A 22,206-nucleotide genomic window follows, 5' to 3' on the forward strand; every position below is an offset into this window, starting at 1 on the left:
GAGAGAGGTTTATGAATAACATTTACAAATTTGTTTAACTTTGTCATCTTGATGTTTGCTTCGTCTGATTGGCTTCTCTTGTGACACTAACTGGTTTTGCATCATTTTTTTAATTGTTATAAAATTAATGTTCTTGGTTTCGTATAACCTTTTTGTCTCAATCTGCCTGACAGTCTCTGTCTCAGGTGGGTGTGTGTGTGTGTGTGTGTGTGTGTGTGTGTGTGTGTGTGTGTGTGTGTGTGTGTGTGTGTGCGCGTGTGTGTGTGTGTGTGTGTGTGTGTGTGTGTGTTCGTTCGTTCGTTCGTGTGTGTGACTGCGCCCGTTTTTTTTCCTCTCTTTCGATCAGTGTAACGTATTTAGTATGCGGTAAGAAATGCCATTCTCCCCCTTCCATCCACCAGGTACCGCCACTAGCAGATCATATTATTTTCTGAACAGTTTCTTCATTACTCAATAACATTATGCCAGCTGATTCTAATCAACCGACGGAGATAAGAAGCCCAGTGTGCCACATTCCCACTGAAATGTACACTGGTCAGGCTGTGGGATGGGCACAGCGAAATGGCGGCCCGGTAGCTGCAATCGTTTCCCCTGCCAGCACAGCGCTTGGTGGCTCTATTCTATATCTCTGTGGCTCAGATGCCGGAGGGAGCTCAGTTTCAGTGGTACTAGCCGCTCATGAGGGCAGAGATTTTAAGTACAAACGCTTGTGGCCTTTTTCTGGCACCAATTTTTGTTTCGCCGGCATGTTGCTTTTTAGAGACCGGAGACCGACTAAAATGTACATCACTGGTGTATGTCCGACGTGGATGTGAGGCCCTGCATGCTTCACACACTTTGCCTGAGACTGAGTGAGAGGTATGCAATGATGCATACATACTGTTGTAGTCAAAATAATCCAGCTAACATTCAGGAATATCAGAATACAGCACTACCATTTTGTCCTTTGCATTAGGTAGCCTCATGCCAGTTTGTGGCAGACCCCAATTTATTGACTAGTAAATAGCTTTTTGACTCACATGCGAAGCAAAAGTGAGTCTATGTACTCACCCGAGTCGTCCGTCCGTCCGGACGTCCGTCCGTCCGGAAAACTTTAACGTTGGATATTTCTTGGACACTATTCAGTCTATCAGTACCAAATTTGGCAAGATGGTGTATGATGACAAGGCCCCAAAAAACATACATAGCATCTTGACCTTGCTTCAAGGTCAAGGTCGCAGGGGCCATAAATGTTGTCTAAAAAACAGCTATTTTTCACATTTTTCCCATTTTCTCTGAAGTTTTTGAGATTGAATACCTCACCTATATATGATATATAGGGCAAAGTAAGCCCCATCTTTTGATACCAGTTTGGTTTACCTTGCTTCAAGGTCAAGGTCACAGGAGCTCTTCAAAGTTGGATTGTATACATATTTTGAAGTGACCTTGACCCTGAACTATGGAAGATAACTGTTTCAAACTTAAAAATTATGTGGGGCACATGTTATGCTTTCATCATGAGACACATTTGGTCACATATGATCAAGGTCAAGGTCACTTTGACCCTTATGAAATGTGACCAAAATAAGGTAGTGAACCACTAAAAGTGACCATATCTCATGGTAGAAAGAGCCAATAAGCACCATTGTACTTCCTATGTCTTGAATTAACAGCTTTGTGTTGCATGACCTTGGATGACCTTGACCTTGGGTCAAGGTCACATGTATTTTGGTAGGAAAAATGTGTAAAGCAGTTCTTAGTGTATGATGTCATTGCTAGGTTTAGTTATTTGACCTTGACCCTGAAGGTCAAGGTCATGTAAAGGTCAAGGTCAAGCATGTGAGTCGTATGGGCTTTGCCCTTCTTGTTTTTAAAGCTGAAATTGAAATGTACATCGGTCTGTTTAGAATGTTTTGAAAAAAAAGTATTGAATAAAGCGTCCTAAACTGTTGTTTATTTTCAGGTGTCTGTGATCAGTTCCGTGGACACCGGGCATGAAGATATGATTGTGAGTATTGCGTGCCGAGGCTGAGAGAACTGTATGTGAATATCAGTTATGTTGCTGAATTAGTTGAGTAATGCGGATAACCAATAAGTATTGGAGGATATTTTGCTCTGTACATGTACATGTATACACTTGTTTGTGTAAATAATATATTAGTAAGGCATGAAGAAATCAAAGCTTCAGGTTCCTGGGCTGACCCTATTTTCCCCTCCCGACCCCAGAACTTTTTTTTTACCCTATGAAAATGAAACTGAAAGAACTTGATTAATTGCAGACTTCCGAAGGGAAGCCACCCTTTTTCAACATCTATGGGACACATCTAGCGTAAGTTGTGATATATATATATGAAGAGCCTTTGTAGAAAAAGAAAGAAAAACACAACAAATAGTTTTTTTAAAACATGTGTACGTATTATTCCCAGTGATCAATGATATGTTACAGACAAGACACATGTGATATATTAATAAATAAATGTAGCTGTTCTGGAAAATGATGCTCATTTGATGTGCTCTATTCTTTGATCAGCATGATGCCCAGCTGGACTACTATGGCACAAAGCTGGCTACATGCTCCTCAGATCGCTCCATCAAGTTGTTCGACGTCAGCAGTGGGCAACAGGTACCCATAGCTGACCTCAGAGGGTGAGTCAAATTTCTGTGATTATGTGCTGTATACAAAACTGTAGCCATTTCATAACTTGTGTTTCTTAACAGTCATAATAGCAATGACACATGAAATTTTGAAATTAATGGTTGAATGACAAGAAACACACCATTTTAAAGAGATCAAAATTCTGAGCACAAAGCAATTTGTTTTATTTAAATCGGTGCAGTAGTTCTCGAGATATGGTCATTTTAGTTGAGAAATTTTGGGCGTCATTTGAGGACAAAGCTAGTAGCTAAATACAAGGGACATAGACTGATTGCTGTGGCAATGACATGACATTTTGAAATTAATGGTTGAATGACAAGAAACACACTATTTTAAAGAGATCAAAATTCTGAGCACATAGCAATTTGTTTTATTTGAATCGGTGCAGTAGTTCGCAAGATATGGTCCTTTTAGTTCGAAATCACTTTGCTTTTAGCGAGCCGAGATCGCAACCTCTTCAGGCTTTTGATCGACCGAGTTTCGCATTTTTCGGGTCCAGTTTTGCGCAGCATAATCGTTGGGAATAAGTCATTTCTCGCTCGATTCTTTTGGTTTTTGGCTTAAATGAAACAGAAGTTAATGTTTTATAAACTGCATTTGAACCGTGTATGCCGATGGAAGTTTTCAGACCAAATTTTAGTGAAGCTCACACGAGTAATATTCACCGTCATGCTGACGGAGATGTAGCTTCCGGTGGGTCGCGGTTTTCTGTATGGGAAAGATGTAAGGCTCTCTCTGATTGGTTGCAAAATATCACAGCCCTCCAATGAAAATTACGGTATTCCCAGCAGTTTGAAATGAACTGGTCGTCTGCTAAGAGTGACGCGAAAATGGCCGCGAAGACGAACACGCACTTTCACACTCAAAATATTCCAAAACACATCTTTTATTAATTTCATACAGTAAACTTTGTTTTTGAATCATTTCTTTATTCATTCCTTTTTCCTTTGATACATAATTTGTGACTCACAAACATCAATTATGCCAATTATTTTTCACTCAAAGTGAAAAAAAGTGCCTTTTCACTGTGTCCTCAGTTGACGCTGGGCGATGTGGCAATGCTAGTCATAATTCTTGGCTTCCCCAGAAACCAGCAAATCTGTCAAAAAAAAACCCAGTCAAACCAAATCAGAAAGTGCAGATGTACCATTCAGTTAGACTAGTAATTAAAGTTAGAGCTGCTACATACCTGAGCGGCGCAGTGTCCTATTAGATAAGACCCCAGTCTCCTATGCGGAAGGTTGAATTTTCAAATCCCTGCCGTGTTGGTGGGTTAAAAAGGTGGAGATTTTTTTGATCTCCCGTGTGAACTTATGTGCAGATTTACTACTACTAGTGCCTTTTTCCCCTTCGTGTGTACACACAAGCACAAGACCAAGTACGCACGAAAAGGATCCTGTAATCCATGTCAGACTTTGATGGGTTATAAAAACACGAAAATACTAAGCATGCATCCTCTGAAACCAGCGTATGGCGGGGTAAAAACGGGCATACAAGTAACAACGCACTTGTGTAAAAACACAAGCGTATTTGGGATTTTCAGTCCATGCACACAGAACAAGAAGTGCTGCTTCATGAAATATTTTAGTACTTACCCGCAGAACTGTTTTTTCTTGGCAGTCCAAGTTTTGTGTGTGTTTTTTGTGTGTGGTTACACAGGCTTAACTCTGTTTTTATCTTGATTTTGAATTATTTTGACAACATTTTCTTTTTAACAGACACGAAGGACCTGTATGGCAGTTGTGTTGGGCTCATCCCATGTACGGCAGCGTGCTTGCTTCCTGTGGATATGACCGCAAGGTGATCATCTGGAAAGAGACCAATGGTTCATGGGACAAACTCTACGAGTATTCCAACCACGACTCTTCTGGTGGGTTTAGCATGTGTATTAATCAATTTAATACATGTAGCTCGATAAAAATTGACATTGAAAGAACGGTAAAGGAGGTGTGTGTGACAGCATTAAATTACATATTCTTACCCAACTCACATAGATAGCAATAACTTCGTTTGGTTGCTAAGACATTGAAGCACTCTTACATGTTAACATGGGGAGATAACTCAAAAACAAAAACCACATGCCATATAAGGCATGGTCTGTTGTGGTTATCTCCCCTAACGGTGTACCGCGCATGCGCAGGATGTATACCAGTGACACTCATTCCTTTTCCTTCAACCCACGTTGCATGACGTGTTTTGAGGTGCTCAGGCTTTTTCTTAAGCCATAGGCCTATCTCTCAGGGAAGACCATCGAATCTTGGTAACATATCAACGACCTTCTTTACTTCTTCAGGAATTGGTGAGAGCGTTTCTTTTTGTATAACGAGAAGATTTCTTAGCGTTTTTGAAGGTTTTGCCACTTGTCTTTTGAAGATTTGTCCACCATTTTTGACTTTCAAAATGGCCGACATCCTAGACATAAAGAGAAACTAAGAGCTCTGCCAAGCAGACTCGCTCACCTGGTTCTCAATTGGGCAAAACGGTTAAAGCTGGCGCTAAACCACGAACTTCTTCTACTAGTCATAGCTCTCAAAGTTATAAATTTTCTTAGCGAGAGGCCATCTTTAGCTTGGGACTTTACCCTGATACGCAGCATTCTATTCTATTGATAGATAACGCATCTCCCTCAGCTGACTTTTCGGCTTTGGTTAATAACCTCAGGTGTTACAACCATAATGATAAGCAAGAGGATCTTCTTGCCTTTTTTGTCATCGTTTATTCTGAGGTTCAGGGAATGTTAACTGCTGATTGTAAACAAGTAGCAAGTTAGGCTTCTCTTCTGCTCCCTTCAGGAGTAGGTAACGCACTGTCGTTCGCAGGTTCGTTCCGAATCTTCTGCAACCATTACGTCTACCAACATTGTTGCAGAGGCGACAGATGTGTTTAGTTCGGCGTCAGGTTTACCTGTCAACGAACTTTTGTCTGCCTGTCAGACATCAGCACCGCCCAGTCCTCTCGGCGCTTTAGCGTCGCGGGCGGTGTTTTTGCGCTCTCGCACGGGTTTGTTCAGAGCCTTCTGCAACCATTACGTCTGCCGACGTTGTTGCAGATCCAACAGTGGTGTTGGACTTGTCGTCAGGTGTTCCTTTCGACAAATTTTTGTCTGATTCTCTGACATCAGCACCTCCTGGTCCTCTCGGCGCTTACGCGTCGGCAGGAGGTGTTCTTGGCGAAGTACGCAAACCTGCGGCAACGGTTTCCGCTCTAGCGGAAGTGCATACCAGCCATAAGGTTCATTCCTCACGTCAGCCTTATTCCCTTCCGGGGTACGGGTTGGGGTGTGAAGAGCATGTGTCCGCTACTTCCGGTAGTAGGACAACAGGATCTTCCGGTCGCCATTCTATGACTCCGGTTGGTGCTGATGCTTACCAATCCACTGCTGGTTCCGCTTCTGCGGCTTCCGGTGGCAGGATGGTATTGCCTTCCGCCGATAACACTTCTGTGTTGGTAGTTGGCATCCATCAGCCTTCGGCTTCCGGTTCCGCTACTGCGGTTCCGGGGCTGTTACACAGGCTGCATCCACTTCCTCTTTCAGTCTTTTAACTGACATGAGGCAGGTGGATGGGGGGATCCGTTCATGGAGTTCCGGCTTCCGGGAATTTTTCTTTTTCCCAACCTTTTCCGGTTTCGGCAGATGTTGCCTTGGCGGGATTGGTTTCCGGTTCTCATCTTTTTGACGATCGTTAGGATACTACTGAACAGGATGATGAGGATATGGAAGACGAAGCTTTTGAGGCAGATGAGGATTCCCCTTTTCGACTTCCGGCTAAGCTGCCATCTTTGTTGGCATTCGCACCAGAGGTTACTTCGCACTATTTCCCTGAGGGGGTAGCTGTAGCATCGTCATCTGCTGTTCCTCCACCCTCAGCTTTGGCTGATTTTGCGCCTTCTCAGGAACAATCTTCGAACTTTAAGTTCTTGGAGTATCCCTCGGTGGCTTTTTCACTTGCGAGAGTTTTCTCAAACGATGTTTCTGTTCCACCACTTCCTTCGTTGGCAGCGCATGGTGAAGCTCCTGCTGCGGCTTTGCCGTGGCTCGCGTCACCTGGACGAGTGGTTCATCACTCATTGAGCACTAACCGGAAGCTTCGGCTTACTGCCAATTCCAAGAACTTGATCACTCCCTTTGCCCTGCCCACGGTACCACTTCCGGTTACACCGGACTTGGCAAGCATTCGGCAGGATGGTTATAGCAAGGAGAAACTTTCCGTTTGCAAGGAAAGTGATCTCATTGCTGTGGAAGAATGCAGCCGCTCTTTTTTGGAGTTATCGTCTTTGACGGAGACGCTGATTCTCTCTCTCTCGTGCGGTTACGTCCTCACTGGATCCTTTTACGTTCAGGCAGGACGCTTCCGGTGGCACTGGATTTGACGAACATCCTTTAGGATGGTTATAGCAAGGAGAAACTGTCTGTTTGCAAGGACAAGGATCTCCGGGCTGTGGAAGAATGCGGCCGCACTTCTTTAGAATTATCGTCTTTGTCTGAGACTTTGATTCGTTATCTCTCTCGTGCAATTACGTCCTCACTGAATCCCTTTGTGTTCCTTCAGGACGCAGAGCCAAAGGATGTAGCTTTGCTGTTCGCCACTTGGGAGAAGGTCTCAGCTGAACGAATGGATCTTTCGGCGAGACTTTAATCGCTTCCTTTCTCGAAGGTTTTCTTCTCGAACATGATCTGCTGGACGCACTGCATTAGCAGCCCTAGCAGACCAAAGACTTGCAGTCTGTTAAGCTTTCGGAGCTGGCATTTTCAAGAAAGAAACCAAACGCAGCGGACCTCCCGCTCCTTAGTTCTCGGCGTCAGCTAACACTGGCCAGAGTTCGAAGTCTGGTTCGTCTTCTCGGGATAAGAATCTTCCCCAAGAACTAGCCCTCCTTCGGAGAGCTGGGATCAGGCCGTAAGCCTAACCCTTAATGACGCTCCCCTGGTCAGAGCTTCCTATGGAGCACGCACAGAGCACATTGACCAGAACTCCTCCTGCTTTTCGTTTCCGGCCAGAGTAGAAGCCAGGGATTCTTTTACAGACCGGGGTCTCCCTTCTGCTTCAGAGGAGAGCTGTGGCTGTGGAATTCTGTTTGTTATTCCAAAAGCCTCGGGAGCATAGCGTCCGGTTCTAGATCTGTCTCGCTTAAAACTTTTCTTAGAAAGAGAAGGTTTACAAGGGAGACACCCACTTCATTGAGGGAGGCACTGAGGCCTTCCTATTGGGTCACTTTCATTGACCGGACCGACGCTTACTTCCACATTTTGATACACAAAACAGATCGGAAGTGGCTACATTTTATTTTATTTTTTAAATAAAAAAATGTTTTCAATTCAGAGCCTCAGTCAGGGCGCTGACTTCGATTCTAAGTCAATTGGAATCCATGGCCGCTTTGATCCCTTTGGGTGAGTCTGTACAAGCGGCCCTTCAAGAAGCCCTGAACTCCAGGTGGAAACCAGAATTGCAGGGCTGGAACATGTTAGAGTCTTTTCACGACTGGTTCACAGACACGACCAAACAATGGATACTCACGCCATTGCTCATTCAAGGCGTTCCTATTGGTTCTCCCTCCACCATCGAAGCTCCTCTTCACGGACGCATCTCTCATGGGGTGGGGGGCTCATTTAGACGACCACACGACTTTCGGTCAGTGGACGCTGGCGCAGGCCTCTTGGCACATCAACATGCTAGAGATGGAAGCAGTTTTTCTGTCTCTTATGGAATTCCTTCCCCTTGTCAGGGTAGAACATGTGTTGATGCAATCAGACAACACGATAGTGGTGTCTTATCTCAACAAGCAGGGGCGCTCTCGCTCACTATCGCTTTCACATCGAGCTTGCGAGATTCAGATGTGCTGTTACCACCACGAGATCTTATTATCAGCGAAATACCTTTCTAGGAGGCTGAATGGCTTGGCGGTCTCTCTAAGTCGGTCGGCCAAGATTGTCCACACAGAATAGACTCTATCTCACCACGCGCTTCTACGCCTCCGGGCGCATGTGGAGAAGCCACTGATAGACTTATTTGCCACTCGGTACTATCGCCGTCTGCCGATGTTCGTCTCCTCGTTCCCGGACCCCGAAGTATGGAAGATCAACCCTCTCGAAATTATTTTGAGCGGCCTGCCGGTCGCACAGTAGGGGCTCTTTCAACCTTGGTTTCCAGACCTTCTAAGGCTGGCAAGAGGGCCCCTGTTTTTCGCTCGAGCTACACGGGTGGCAATTGTACGGGAATCATTGAGACGCTCAGGGGCTTCGGCCTCAACTCTGGATTTGGTCCAGAGATCCCGTAGGGGTTCAACGTCTTCGATTTACACGTCACATTGGCTGGCTTGGACCAAATAGCGTAATGTTAACGGAAAGAACTCCACTTCTTCCCGTTCAATGCAGGTGGCGAACCACCTATCCTGGCTTTCAGGCCAGGGAATATTCCCCTACTTCTTTGAAGTAAGACGATACGCGATATCAGTTACACTGAAACAGCTAGGTCGCACTATTTCACTCATGGGCGTTATCGCCAGCGTGATTAAGGGAGCCTCCCTTTGGTTTGCTGAAAACAAATCTCCCGTCCCGATTTGGGATTTGCTCCAAGTTTTGGAGTATTTGAGATCAGATTCTTTGAGCAGTTACAAAAGCTAGCCTTGCTAATCTAACACGGAAAGCGGTCATGCTTACTCTACCAGCTTCCTCTAGAAGTGGGAGTAAGTGCATTGTCTGTCTGGTTTTGCTATAGACGTCTCTTTGGAGAAAGACGGATCTATGGCGCTTAGGTTTCGTTAAAATTTTCTCGCAAATAAGCAGAAACCGGATAATCCAGCTCCGATAATACAATTCAAACCGCTGAGCAATATTTTGGCTCCGTTAGAGCCATAATTAACCAATGGACCATTTCGAGTTTTGAAAGTTTTTCTGACTCGCACTGATCAGTTTAGATCACCAAAACAAAGGCTCTTGTTCATATCCATCAACTCTGGTAGAGGCAATGATTTAGCGAAGTCAACCTTAGCTAGATGGACTGCCACATTGATTAGGCATGCCTACAAGTGATGGCAAGAAAAGGGGGGGGGGGGGGGAGGGGGGGGGGCAGTCAGTCCTCCCTCTTCAGGCAGCACGGACTCTAGAAGTCAGAGTGTGGGCCTCTTCTTCAGCTGTACTCAAGTATGGAAGACTTGCAGAAGTTATGTATGCAGCTTATTGGACGTCCAAGGACGTATTCATGAATTTCTATCTGCGGGATATATCAAGTACCCGCCATTATAGTACACATGGTCTGCCGGCTATAGTTGCTGCCGGACAAGTACTTACAAGATATTGACTGAGAATATTTCCCCACCACCTTAATTAGCAATCTGCTATCTATGTGAGTTGGGTAAGAATATGTAATTAAATATAAAGTTTCAAAAGTAAACTTTGATTTAGTTAATATACTTACCAACTCACATACTGAATTCCCTCCCAACCTGCCCCGCATATTGTGTTTAAAGGGGTATGTGTTTCAGAACGGAATGAGTGTCACCGGTGTATGTCCGGCGCATGCGCAGGACACCGGTAGGGAAATTAACTACCATGGACCATGCCTTATATGGTGTAGAGTTTTGTTTTTAAGAGTTACCTCCCGTGTTACCACGGATGAGTGCTTCAATACCTTAGCAACAAAATGAAGTTATTGCTATCTATGTGAGTTGGTATATTAACTAAATCAAAGTTTACTTTTGAAACTTTATATTTTTGTCCAGTAGTTATGGATACAGTCAGCTGAACATGGAGACTTGCAGAAATGCAGATAAAGACAATCGTGTGCTTCTGTTGAATAATAATTATTGTTTTAGTATTGCACAGTTAGGGTCATAGCACAATTTTGAATTAATATGTTACGTTTTCAGTGTTGTTCCAAGGCCTGGGTCTTTAGTCATTCACATATTTGTTGTATATATATACTTTTTTGATCTGACGCATTGTTCTGACCCTAGGCCGGTCGAAAGTTTAATAGCTTTGACAGTCACGTAGGATGTCTTCTGACACAACAATTTTTAGCAGCCAGGACATTTTTACTGATATATATTATTTTAAATCAAGGTCCAACTGACCAATTGTCCTCTGGGTATGGGAACAACTCTCCTTTTTTAGGTGCCATACACATTTTAGTCACATTGCTTTGCAGAAAAGATCTTGTTTTGTGACTGCTTAGGAAATTCACTTAAAGTCACCTCAACCGGGCTGCTCTTTAAAATAATAAGCAGATAACTTGAAAGGGTGAATTTTGACAATTGTTAGACTATGATATATCATTTGACATTTGCCTGAACAGCGGGGTAAAAAACGGTCATACACTTAAAAACCCACTCATGCAAAAACATGAGTGAACATGGGAGTTTCAGCCCATGAATGAAGAAGAAGAAGAAGATTTGACATTTTCGTGTTGTTGAATCCTTGAATGTGATGAACTTTGCTTTTTGTTGTGTTATTTCTTTGCACTGCAGCATCATTTTGATTCTTTCTTTCATTGCAGTAAATTCAGTGTGCTTTGCTCCTCATGAGTTGGGTTTGGTATTGGCCTGTGGAAGTTCTGACGGCTCCATCTCTGTCATCTCTACGACAGGTAGGTGTCAGTGTGTGTGGAGCAACAGCCTTGCTTTGACCACTTGCAGGATGATCAGAAATACATTCTGTTGTTGTTGAGAAAATCAGTGTTACTGTTCTTAAAACTTTGAGACATGCTGTCCGTATGAGCAGGGCCTAGCATTGTACGCAAAACGGCGTATATACGCCATCCTATTTTTGACTCACATGCGAAGCAAAAGTGAGTCTATGTACTCACCCGAGTCGTCCGTCCGTCCGTCCGGACGTCCGTCCGTCCAGACGTCCGGACGTCCGGAAAACTTTAACGTTGGATATTTCTTGGACACTATTCAGTCTATCAGTACCAAATTTGGCAAGATGGTGTATGATGACAAGGCCCCAAAAAACATACATAGCATCTTGACCTTGCTTCAAGGTCAAGGTCGCAGGGGCCATAAATGTTGCCTAAAAAACAGCTATTTTTCACATTTTCTCTGAAGTTTTTGAGATTGAATACCTCACCTATATATGATATATAGGGCAAAGTAAGCCCCATCTTTTGATACCAGTTTGGTTTACCTTGCTTCAAGGTCAAGGTCACAGGAGCTCTTCAAAGTTGGATTGTATACATATTTTGAAGTGACCTTGACCCTGAACTATGGAAGATAACTGTTTCAAACTTAAAAATTATGTGGGGCACATGTTATGCTTTCATCATGAGACACATTTGGTCACATATGATCAAGGTCAAGGTCACTTTGACCCTTATGAAATGTGACCAAAATAAGGTAGTGAACCACTAAAAGTGACCATATCTCATGGTAGAAAGAGCCAATAAGCACCATTGTACTTCCTATGTCTTGAATTAACAGCTTTGTGTTGCATGACCTTGGATGTATACCTTGGGTCAAGGTCACATGTATTTTGATAGGAAAAATGTGTAAAGCATGTGAGTCGTATGGGCTTTGCCCTTCTTGTTTTTATATTTATTTTTTTAGTCTTGTAAAGAAAGAATTATTCCTGATTTTCAAGGATTTTTTAACGTTTTTATACGCCTAACTCACTGTTTCCAATTCTAGGCCCTGTATGAATGAACACTAGAAGTTGTTCTGTGTGTTTCAAGAAGCTTAGTATGTCTTTAATTAAATAAACTAGTCCGTCCCTTTCAATGTTTCATACTAATTCCAGTCTATGTAAGTTTTAAAAAATTGCTCTTCAAATATACTATAAGACTAAGCCATTATCGATAACACATTTGTGCATGGTTACATTGCTTATCATGTATAAGTTTTCATGTGGCTGTTTTGCAGGTGACGGTAACTGGGATGCCAAGAAAATAAACAATGCTCACACGGTAAGCTTCTCTTTTTCTTTTCCTCTTTAGACATTTCTGTCACAGAAAGCAACCTTGGTTTTCAGCTCAAAGCGCTTCTGTGTTCAAATATAGCTTCAGAACGTCGTATATTTTGTAGACATGCAAGAAAATCATTAACCAGTTGAATGCTCTGTTACTGGCTGTATTGGAGTTACAATCATCTAAGTTCTTAGACTACAGTTTGAACATACACACATTTTAACGAATGGAGTTTCCTGTGCATTATAAGTTTTTAGGACTAGAGTTTTATTTGCATGACCATCTTTTTTACCCTGCCATGCTCTCTAGTTGAGGTTGATGTGAGAATCAGTGATGGGCACAGTGGCCTAGTGAATGAGACGTAGGCTTCCCAAGTGGAAGATCATGGGTTTGAATCCCGGCCGCACCTGGTGGGTTAAGGGTGAAGATTTTTCCTATCTCCCAGGTCAACTTATGTGCAGACCTGCTAGTGCTTATCCCCCTATGTGTGTACCCGCAAGCACAAGACCAAGTGCGCACGGAAAAGATCCTGTAATCCATGTCAGAGTTCGGTGGGTTATCGAAACACTAAAACACCAAGCAATCATCCCCAAAAAGCGGCATATGGCTGCCTAAATTGTGGGGTAAATACGGTCATACACATAATAACCCGAGTGTACGTGGGAGTTTCACTGAACGCAGAACAAGAAGAAGACGAAGTTTGACAGTTATTGTGCTGTGTTTACAGATTGGGTGCAACGCAGTCAGCTGGGCACCCTCCACATCCCCCAACGCTCTGTTTGACCAAGGAGCGCGTCAGCAGCCTGCCAAGCGCTTTGTGTCCGGAGGCTGCGACAACCTCGTCAAAATTTGGAGGTTGGTGTGCTGCTTTTGTTTTCTTTGTTCCGTAGGATGTTTTATGCATTATGTCTTTGGGTTGACAAACGCATTTTTCTCAGGCTTTGGTTCACGAAAGTTATGTTTGATTTATTTAGTTTGCTTTCTCAGAATGGTAGCGTATTTAGAAAGTTTTGTTTGCTTCCCTGCATTACAGTGCAGTTGAGTGTAATATCTGTTAAAAGATCCTTAATTCAAGGACTCCCAGGTTTAAGATTTTGTTTTTGCAGGTTTTTCTCTTCATCAGTTCATGATGTTTGTAGCCCCCCGCGGGTTAGGGGGAAGAATTTACCCGATGCTCCCCAGCATGTCGTAGAAGGCGAATAACGGATTCTGTTTCTCCTTTTACCCTTGTTAAGTGTTTCTTGTATAGAATATAGTCAATGTTTGTAAAGATTTTGAACAAGCAGTATGTAAGAGATGTTAAGTCCTTTGTACTGGAAACTCCCCAACCCCCCCCCCCCCCCCCCCCCCCCCCCCCCCTTTCCCTGTTGCGATATAACCTTGAACGGTTGAAAATGACGTTAAACACCAAATAAAGAAAGAAAGATGATGTTTGTAAATATTCCTTCATTTCTAGTGAAATAGAAATGTCCATCTGTTCTGTGACATTATCTTGCAAGAGTTTGGTAGGTTTTATGCTGGAGGGGCCCCTGCACTATAGACATGCGGTAACAGGGTTCGGCCTAAGAGAAAAAGACAAGTGGACAACATAATTCCGATGGGACATAGTCGTTGGCAAGAAGCGCCAAGTAGACATGGGCGGTCCGTATATGTTTGTAAATGGTGCAATGTGGTGTCATCTGAGCATTTTCCACTGTTTCATGTTACTGTGGTATGTGCATGCGCGCGCGGGGTGTGTGTGTGTGATAGCGCAGTGGTACGTAATGAAGGGAATTCGAATGGGACATATTTAGATTTTATGCGTACTAGTAAACCAGTAAGATTGGTTTTGATGGTCTTTGTGTGTGTACCAAGGGAGGAGGACGGCCAGTGGGTGGAAGACCAGAAGCTCGAGGGACACAGTGACTGGGTGCGAGACGTGGCCTGGGCGCCCTCTATTGGTTTGCCACGCAACGTCATTGCTACCTGCTCACAGGTACACTCTATTCAATGTTTTCGGTTTGTTTGTGTAGAAAATTTTAACAATGCTGTGCGGGAAATATTCAGCTCCCCATTCTGCTCAGCATTATCACACAATTTAGTTTTAGATGTAGTTTTTGCGTATCTCTATGTCTTTAACATATTTGATATTTTGCTCAAAGTCTTCGTTCAGTCTTTGTCCAGAAATGTAGTTTTACCTGCTCTGAGAAACAATGTGTCCATAACAGGAGCTTGACTACTTTTTCAACAAATCAGATCCTGTATCACTCACTCTGAACAGTACAATCATTCTCAATGGCAGATTATCATTGTTACTTACATCACCCCGCCCCTGAATTTTTTTAAATTTGGATTTTGTGTTTCCAGGATTGCCGTGTGATCATCTGGACAAACGATGGCACCAGCAACCACTGGACGTCGCGAGTCCTCAACAAGTTCAGCGATGTGGTGTGGCACGTGTCCTGGTCTGTTACTGGCAATATACTGGCCGTGTCGGGTGGCGACAACAAGGTGGGTACCATTGCATGTATACATACCTGTGCATTAAGGGAAGACAAAGAGAAGATAAATTATAGTGTTCAGCGACCTGGTGTGGCACGTGTCCTGGTCTGTCACTGGCAATATACTGGCCGTGTCGGGGGGAGACAACAAGGTGGTTAACCAGTACCATACCTGTCAAGTACTTTTGGCCTCTGACCATAGTAAATGGCATAAGAAACCATAGTTGGGGATCAAAAACCATAGTTAATGCGTGGATCAGGATGTGGTTAAACGCACAAATTCAACTTCTCACGCATACACACTAAACCAATCAGATTGTTTTTCGCAAACTAAAAGTAAAACGCATAAATTCCTTTCTACACAAACTGCTCTTTATTTACCACTACATGTAATACATTTACACTGCACTCTTGTTCGTTAATTTTTTTTCTCACTTGTCACTTGTCACTTGTGTTCTTTGTTGTATTCATCTGTGCAAATCTTTGCTGCCAGTCACCTTAAAATCATGGCAGCATGCATCAGAGTTAATTTTGACCTGCAAGAAGGCAGTCAGTGTGTCAGCTCCCAGACTGTGATCCAGCACTTGAAGGTGTTGCAGGGTTTCACTGCCAAATGGAAATTTATTCAACATTTTCCTCACACAGGCCACGTAGAACTGGCGCACATCATGCCAGAACTTCTGTTGTGTGGCTGGTGCAAGCTCCTCCTCAGAAATGAATGAGGGGGGGAAAAAAAAAAAAAAAAAATCGATCGTAATCGCTGAAAATGCGTATGGTTTGAGGTATACGACGTAGGACCCAAAAAACACTGAAAAACCGTAAGAATTACGCAGAATGCGTAGGACTTGACAGGTATGCAGTACAGTGGAACCCCCATTTTAAGACCTCCAAACTCATAGAAAATCAGGTCTTTAAAAGAAGGGAGTCTTAAAATGGTCATTTTACAGAGGTTAGGATCAGAAAGTCAGAGAAAACAAGGTCTTAAAAAGGAGGGCATCTGAAATTGGGGGTCTTAAAAGGGGGGTTCCATTGTACATGCATACATACCTGTGCATGAAGGGAAGAAAGAGAAGATAAATCAAAATGTTCAGGGATGGGATTTGTAAGTGGACCACGCTAAGTATGCTTTTTGTGTCAATCTAAAAACATAAAATAGTCCAATTTTGATCTCCAAATTTGAGAAATGCATGGGTGCAACTCTGCCGGCTACACGCCGGCAGCTGCTTTTTGGTTTCATCGGCTGCCGATGTTTTTGTTCCAGGAGAGTGGTTTTTTTGCATTTTAAATACTAAAAAAGCTGGACCCCAACTTTTGCCGGTTTTTGGAATTTTCCAGGTTGCACCCATGGAAATGTTTTAGTTGCAGCCCTTGTCTCCTTCCTCTCAAACCCTTCGCCCAGTGACCCTTTTAATTTCTATCCCTCTCCTGTCCCTGAGTGTTCATTGTAAGTCATGGCAGGAATGATTGCTGTTACAGAGACAGCGTCAGATGACAATAACTTGTGAACCAGTCTATGTTTCGGCATGTGTATAACAGGTGTATGTGCCTAGGTAACAAACAGCAAGGGATTGATTTTTTTCACTCATTAAAAACCTAAAAACAAATTCTGTGTTGCACTGTCCTGGTTGTTAATGATAATGTTCTTCTTGCGGGCTATGGAATTTATACCAAGATGAACAGATACAAACAAAAAATAAAGAAGAGAAAATTGAAAAAGAGACCACATGAATTAATGAGTTTTTCTTTTCTCATAATCACAATATTCAGTTTACATTATACATACATGTACATGTATAACACACACGAACAGTCCAAAGATGCTGTGTCCTATATTTCAGGTGACGTTATGGAAGGAGTCAGTGGAAGGACAATGGACGTGCATCAGTGATGTCAACAAGGGTCAAGGTCAAATCACAGATCAAAGATCCTCATCTGGTTAGAACCGTGTTTTGTGTATTACAATTGTCAACATGTTTTTCTTTCACACATGATATTGTTTAGTAGGTAGAACTTTTGTATGATCATCTATAAATCATTGGTGCAAGAATATCCCATGGAAGCGTTTATTTTTTCTTACAATATGTTTTCGAATTTTGAGGATGTTCGTAAGTTAAAAGTCAAGGCTTTGGATTTTGAGGTACAGCTCTTTTGCTATTTTTGGCAAGTAATTCTGAGATCAGCTGCCTTATATTTCTGTGGAAGAAAGTCATCAAAAGAATTGATGTTGATGTGTTCTTTGAATTTAGAGTATGCCTACCCTGGTGCAAATCAAGCGTGTGTGCTTGAAAAAGATAATTTTCATCACTATTGATTGCTGGAAGCTGTGAAATGTGTATGTGTGTGCTTACATGTGAGTGCATGAGTACACTAATGTTTGTGAATATTTGCTTGGATCCTTTTTTAGTTCATATTTGTGGTTAATAATTAATTTCTGTTCTTGTTTGTAAGACAGGGTCACTGTGTAGTGTTATGCGTTCATCCTTTCTTTTTATGTTGAGTGTTGATAACAGTGTCAGTATTGATGTCTTCATTCTCATTATTTCATTTCACTTTGTTTCCAGTAGAACCAAACTACAATACTAGAAGAAGACTTGACCTATAACAGACCTACACTCCTGCAAAACAAAACAAAAAAGCCACATGAAGAAAACCCATTGACAGTATGTCTTCACGAGTCCAAGGAAAAAGTTTAAGTTGGGATGCATGTCTTTGGAACTCTTAGAGAAATTACAAATAGAGGACAAATGATAATTTGAAAGCATTTCTACCACGAAAACAAAATCGTATTTCAGAACTAGGGTTATTGAAGGTAACTGCGATCACCTTTTAGCGGTATGGAGCTTCAAGTGGGTAGCTTGTGAAGAACATTTTTGTATTTTGAATAAAGCTTTTCACTTTCCATGGATTTATTGTAAACATAACTGTTTTTGTGTGTGTGTTAATTTGCATGTGTTCCAGTGATGATTTTTTTTTAATGTTTGCATTATTTTTCTTGGTTTATTTGGAGAGGAGAAGGTTTCTCAGTTTATTGGTAACAGTAGATTCATTATCTTGCATTATTGGTTCAAGATCTTGAGAATCAGTGAGGACTCAGGAGTACAGGTTTTTACATGCTTTAATAAAAAAGAGCTACATTAATGATTTTAAAAAGTCATCAAAAATATTATTCATTTGTTACTGTTCATTCAATGTTGTGTCATCATACATTTGTTGTTCTTGTACATTTCACTTTGTAAATAAATAATTACTGTAATAAATATCACTTGATTGCAAGTAAGTTATGTTCTGTTGTTTATGCTATGTCTCTGTGTAGAGTTTTTGCCTTGAGTATGTTCTGCATCACACACACACACACACACGCGCGCACGCGCGTGGAAGAAAGAAAGAAACGAACAACTCACAAAACAATCAAAAGATAGAGAATGGAATAAAAATGATTTGTGCTTATCAGTGATTTTCCTTGAGAAAGGGGAATCACCAGATTTAGTTGTGGTGCTTGGCAAAATGAGAAGTTACTTCCCTTGACTTTCTCCGCAGCCTGGGCTCCATATGAAGCCTGGGTTGAAAAGAACAGAATAAGGGGAAAATGAGTTGGGCAAAAAAATCAAAGATACACACAGAAAACATCTGCTATGATAGATAAACAACAACCTATAAGTATTACACTACATTTGAATTTTAAAACTTACACTGACAACAAAGGAGAGTTGATGGGTAATACTCGGTTTACCTACGGTAAAATAGGTCGGCAAAGTTCATGTCCTACTTTTTTTTAAGGCCCAGTCGGATCATTCACGTCGCGTGTTGAATCAAAGTTTCTCAGAACAGATTTGTTTTCAATTTTTGTTTTTTGGGGGTTACTGATCGACTGAGTCATCAAAGAATACTTCTTTCTTTATTTGGTGTTTAACGTCGTTTTCAACCATTCAAGGTTATATCGCGACGGGGAAAGGGGGGAGATGGGAATCAAAGAATAGCCTTACTGACTTGCTTGTTTGGGTTCCTGATCAAAGGATAGACCTAATTAAAAGTCATTGAGAGAAAGGGAGAATGTACGTTCTGGCTCACCGATTCCGACAGACCCTAAATGTCGTGTTTTTCCTTTCGTCACTCTCAGTCGCAAAGGAGACACAACGAATTGTGTAGGTTCTGTAGATTTATTAACAGCTGGAACAACGGTGACAATATCTCTCAGCACAGTGTAAGAAAGAACAAGTGCAAGACTGGTAAAGAACAACAATACGTGTGCGCAGCCCTACTTATATAGTTAATGGACATACGAGAATATTTGGGAAACATCGACTCTAATCTGGTTAGATCTACACAGTTCCATCTGTTCGATGAGCGTCTACGCTTACGTCATGAGTGACTGCGCACTAAATCAAAGTAAGTTCCATAATGTTCTTTATCCTTCCATTCGATTCCAGTGGTATCTAGCGATCTCCACAACACCTCCCCACCTAAACTGATGCTACTCCTCAAGCATCAACAGCAAAGTCTCTCTGTGGGTTTGCGTGTTCTCTTTGACCGTCTTGGATTGTCTGGTCCATACTCTGGAACGGATGGAGTACCTTTGGGTTTGGTCTGTCTCCGAGTTTGTGGCACAGTTTCCAAGATCTCCATGGGGTGATCTGTTACAAGTTCAGAAACAGTGTCCACTTCCTCACCAGGTTCATTGTCTTCCTCAGTGGTGTAGCGTGGCTGTAGCTGTTCCCAGTGTCGTCTCCATACTGGACCATGAGGAATGACCATGACGTTGAAGCAGCGAGTACCCAGAGACTTCTTGATGACTGCTGGTACCCATCGGGGTTGTTTGTCTCGGCGAGGTCCATGGTACAGAGCATACACAGGATCTCCGGCCTTGTACTGTCTGGTTACCTTGACGACAGCTTTCAAGTCTGGAGTCATCTGAGACTTGGATGCCTCCTTGGATTGCTTGCCCTGAGCGATGTGGGCTGGCGAGGGCAGCAGAGTGTCGATCCTTGTCCGTAACTGCCTGGAATTCAAGAGTTCACTCGGAGAGAAACCACAGGATGTCGGCGTTCTCCGGTACTGCATCAAGAACTCTTGAAGAGCACGCTTCGGTGGCAAAGAAGATTTTCTCAGTGCTTGTTTGAATGTCTGCACCAAACGTTCGGCGGCTCCATTGGTAGCAGGATGATATGGTGCCCCTGTCAGGTGCGTGATCCCCCGTTCCTTGCACCAGCTCTGAAATTCCTCAGAAGTGAAGGTCGGCGCGTTGTCAGTGACAAGTGTGTGAGGCAATCCAAAATGAGCAAAATCTTCTTCCAGCAGGTCTAGAGTGGCTCTAGAGGACGTGGATGACGTAGGATGAATGCATGGATACTTGGAGTAAGCATCCGTGATCACCAGCCAGTCTCTACCCATGAAGTTGATTGCATGGTCCAGGTGTAAGCGGCTCCACGGCTTTTCTGGTAGCATCCATGGGTGAACTGGAGGCTTGGATGGCTTGTTCTGATGTTCACCACACGAGTCACATCGTCGAGTAGCCATCTCAATAGCAGCATCGATACCGGGCCAGTAAACAGCAGTTCTTGCCAACTGTTTCATGCGTTCCATGCCGAAGTGTCCGAGATGCAGCAGATCAAGGATCTTGGACTGCAGGCTCTGTGGAATCACCACTCTCGATCCATGGACGAGGCATCCGTGGCAGATACTGAGAGAGTCCGACAACTTCCGGAACTTGTTGACATCTTCATTGATCTCAGCGTTCTTTGGTGGCCAGCCTTCACGGACGTAGCGCATCACAGTAGATATCACTGGATCTTTTCCTGACTCTTGACGGAGGATATTGGCATCCACAGGCTGGACTTGAAGACTGAGAACCTTGATGGCACACACCATGTCCATGTCTTCACCACTTTCCTCCCTGTCGAAGTCGATGTCATCTCCGTATGGCAAGCGACTAAGGGCATCTGCATTGCCATGATCCGCTGTTTTCCGGTACTCGATGGTGTAGTTAAACTGGTTCAGCCACAGGGCCCACCGAGCTAGTCTGTTAGCTGCGAGCAGTGGAGTCCCTTTCTTCGGTCCGAACAGTGATGTCAGCGGCTTATGATCTGTCACCAGTATGAACTGACGTCCGTAGAGATACTGGTAGAACTTCCGCAAGCCAAAGATGATGGCCAGGGCTTCCTTGTGGATTTGGCTGTAGTTCCTTTCTGCAGCCGTGAGAGTCTTGGACACGTTGGCGATTGGGCGCTCGCTTCCATCTGGATAGCGATGAAATAGGACTGCTCCAATTCCAACGTTGGACGCGTCACAAGCTAGTCCCAAAGTCTTGTTTGGATCGAAGTGTACCAGAACTTGATCCGAGGAAAGCACATTTTTCAACTGTTCAAATGCTGCCTGTTCCTCATCTCCCCACTTCCAGGGGTTCGCCTTCTTCGTCAGGCGGTAGAGAGGCTCTGCCATGCTGGCCAGGTTAGGGATGAACTTCCCGTAAAACTGAACTGAGCCCAAGAAAGACTTCAAGCTTGAGACGTCCGTAGGGGCTGGCATTTTCAAAACTGCCTCGACCTTCGATCCTTTGGAGATCCCTTCGGCCGATAATGTATGTCCAAGGTATTCCACACTGGCTTGTGCGAACTCGCACTTTTCACGACGACATCTGAGTCCTTTGTCGTTCAGACGAGTGAGCAAACGTTCCAGATTGCTCAGGTGGTCGTTGGCGTCCTTCCCGCTGACGAGTATATCATCTTGGAAGACGGCAACACCAGGTAGATCACAGGTCAGGTTTTCCATGATCTCTTGAAAGTAACCAGGTGCTGACTTTATCCCGAAAGGAAGTCGTTGCTGCAGGAGTACCCCACGGTGAGTGCTGAGGGCTAGCCTGCGTTGACTCTCTGGTGCCAGCTTGATCTGGTTGTAGGCATCAGCAAGATCGATCTTGGTGTATCCGAATCCACCTCCTAGCTTCTGCATCAGTTCCTCTGGGAGTGGCATTGGATGACGGTGATCTTCAAGCTGATCATTGATGCCCACTGAGTAGTCACCACAGATCCGTAACTTGGGCTTCAGGGTGCCCGAGATTTGTGCCTTACGAATTGGTACCACTGGCGTTCCGTATTCATTGAACTGGACTGGCTTCCAGACTCCTTTGGCGATGCCTTCTTCGTAGCCTTTGGCGAGGTCATCACGAAGAGCGAAAGGTACCGGACGTGCCTTGTGAAAA

The 22,206-nt window shown here is 43.4% G+C and overlaps 1 protein-coding gene across 1 annotated transcript in view; it reads left to right on the forward strand.

Annotated features, from left to right (window-relative positions):
• The window catches only part of LOC138964531 (protein SEC13 homolog), a 27,594-nt gene extending 9,310 nt beyond the window's left edge, over positions 1 to 18,284 (forward strand). Inside the window, exons 2-11 of the mRNA XM_070336520.1 lie at positions 1,943 to 1,987; positions 2,510 to 2,625; positions 4,354 to 4,505; positions 11,128 to 11,217; positions 12,488 to 12,531; positions 13,259 to 13,386; positions 14,386 to 14,506; positions 14,878 to 15,021; positions 16,850 to 16,946; positions 17,573 to 18,284. Of these exons, the coding sequence (XP_070192621.1) occupies positions 1,943 to 1,987; positions 2,510 to 2,625; positions 4,354 to 4,505; positions 11,128 to 11,217; positions 12,488 to 12,531; positions 13,259 to 13,386; positions 14,386 to 14,506; positions 14,878 to 15,021; positions 16,850 to 16,946; positions 17,573 to 17,613 (978 nt within the window). The 3' untranslated portion in view covers positions 17,614 to 18,284. The remainder of the gene's footprint in view (positions 1 to 1,942; positions 1,988 to 2,509; positions 2,626 to 4,353; positions 4,506 to 11,127; positions 11,218 to 12,487; positions 12,532 to 13,258; positions 13,387 to 14,385; positions 14,507 to 14,877; positions 15,022 to 16,849; positions 16,947 to 17,572) is intronic.
• Positions 18,285 to 22,206: the final 3,922 nt, after the last annotated feature.

This window comes from Littorina saxatilis, linkage group LG4, assembly GCF_037325665.1.
Source record: "Littorina saxatilis isolate snail1 linkage group LG4, US_GU_Lsax_2.0, whole genome shotgun sequence".
Taxonomy (NCBI): Eukaryota; Metazoa; Mollusca; class Gastropoda; order Littorinimorpha; family Littorinidae; genus Littorina; species Littorina saxatilis.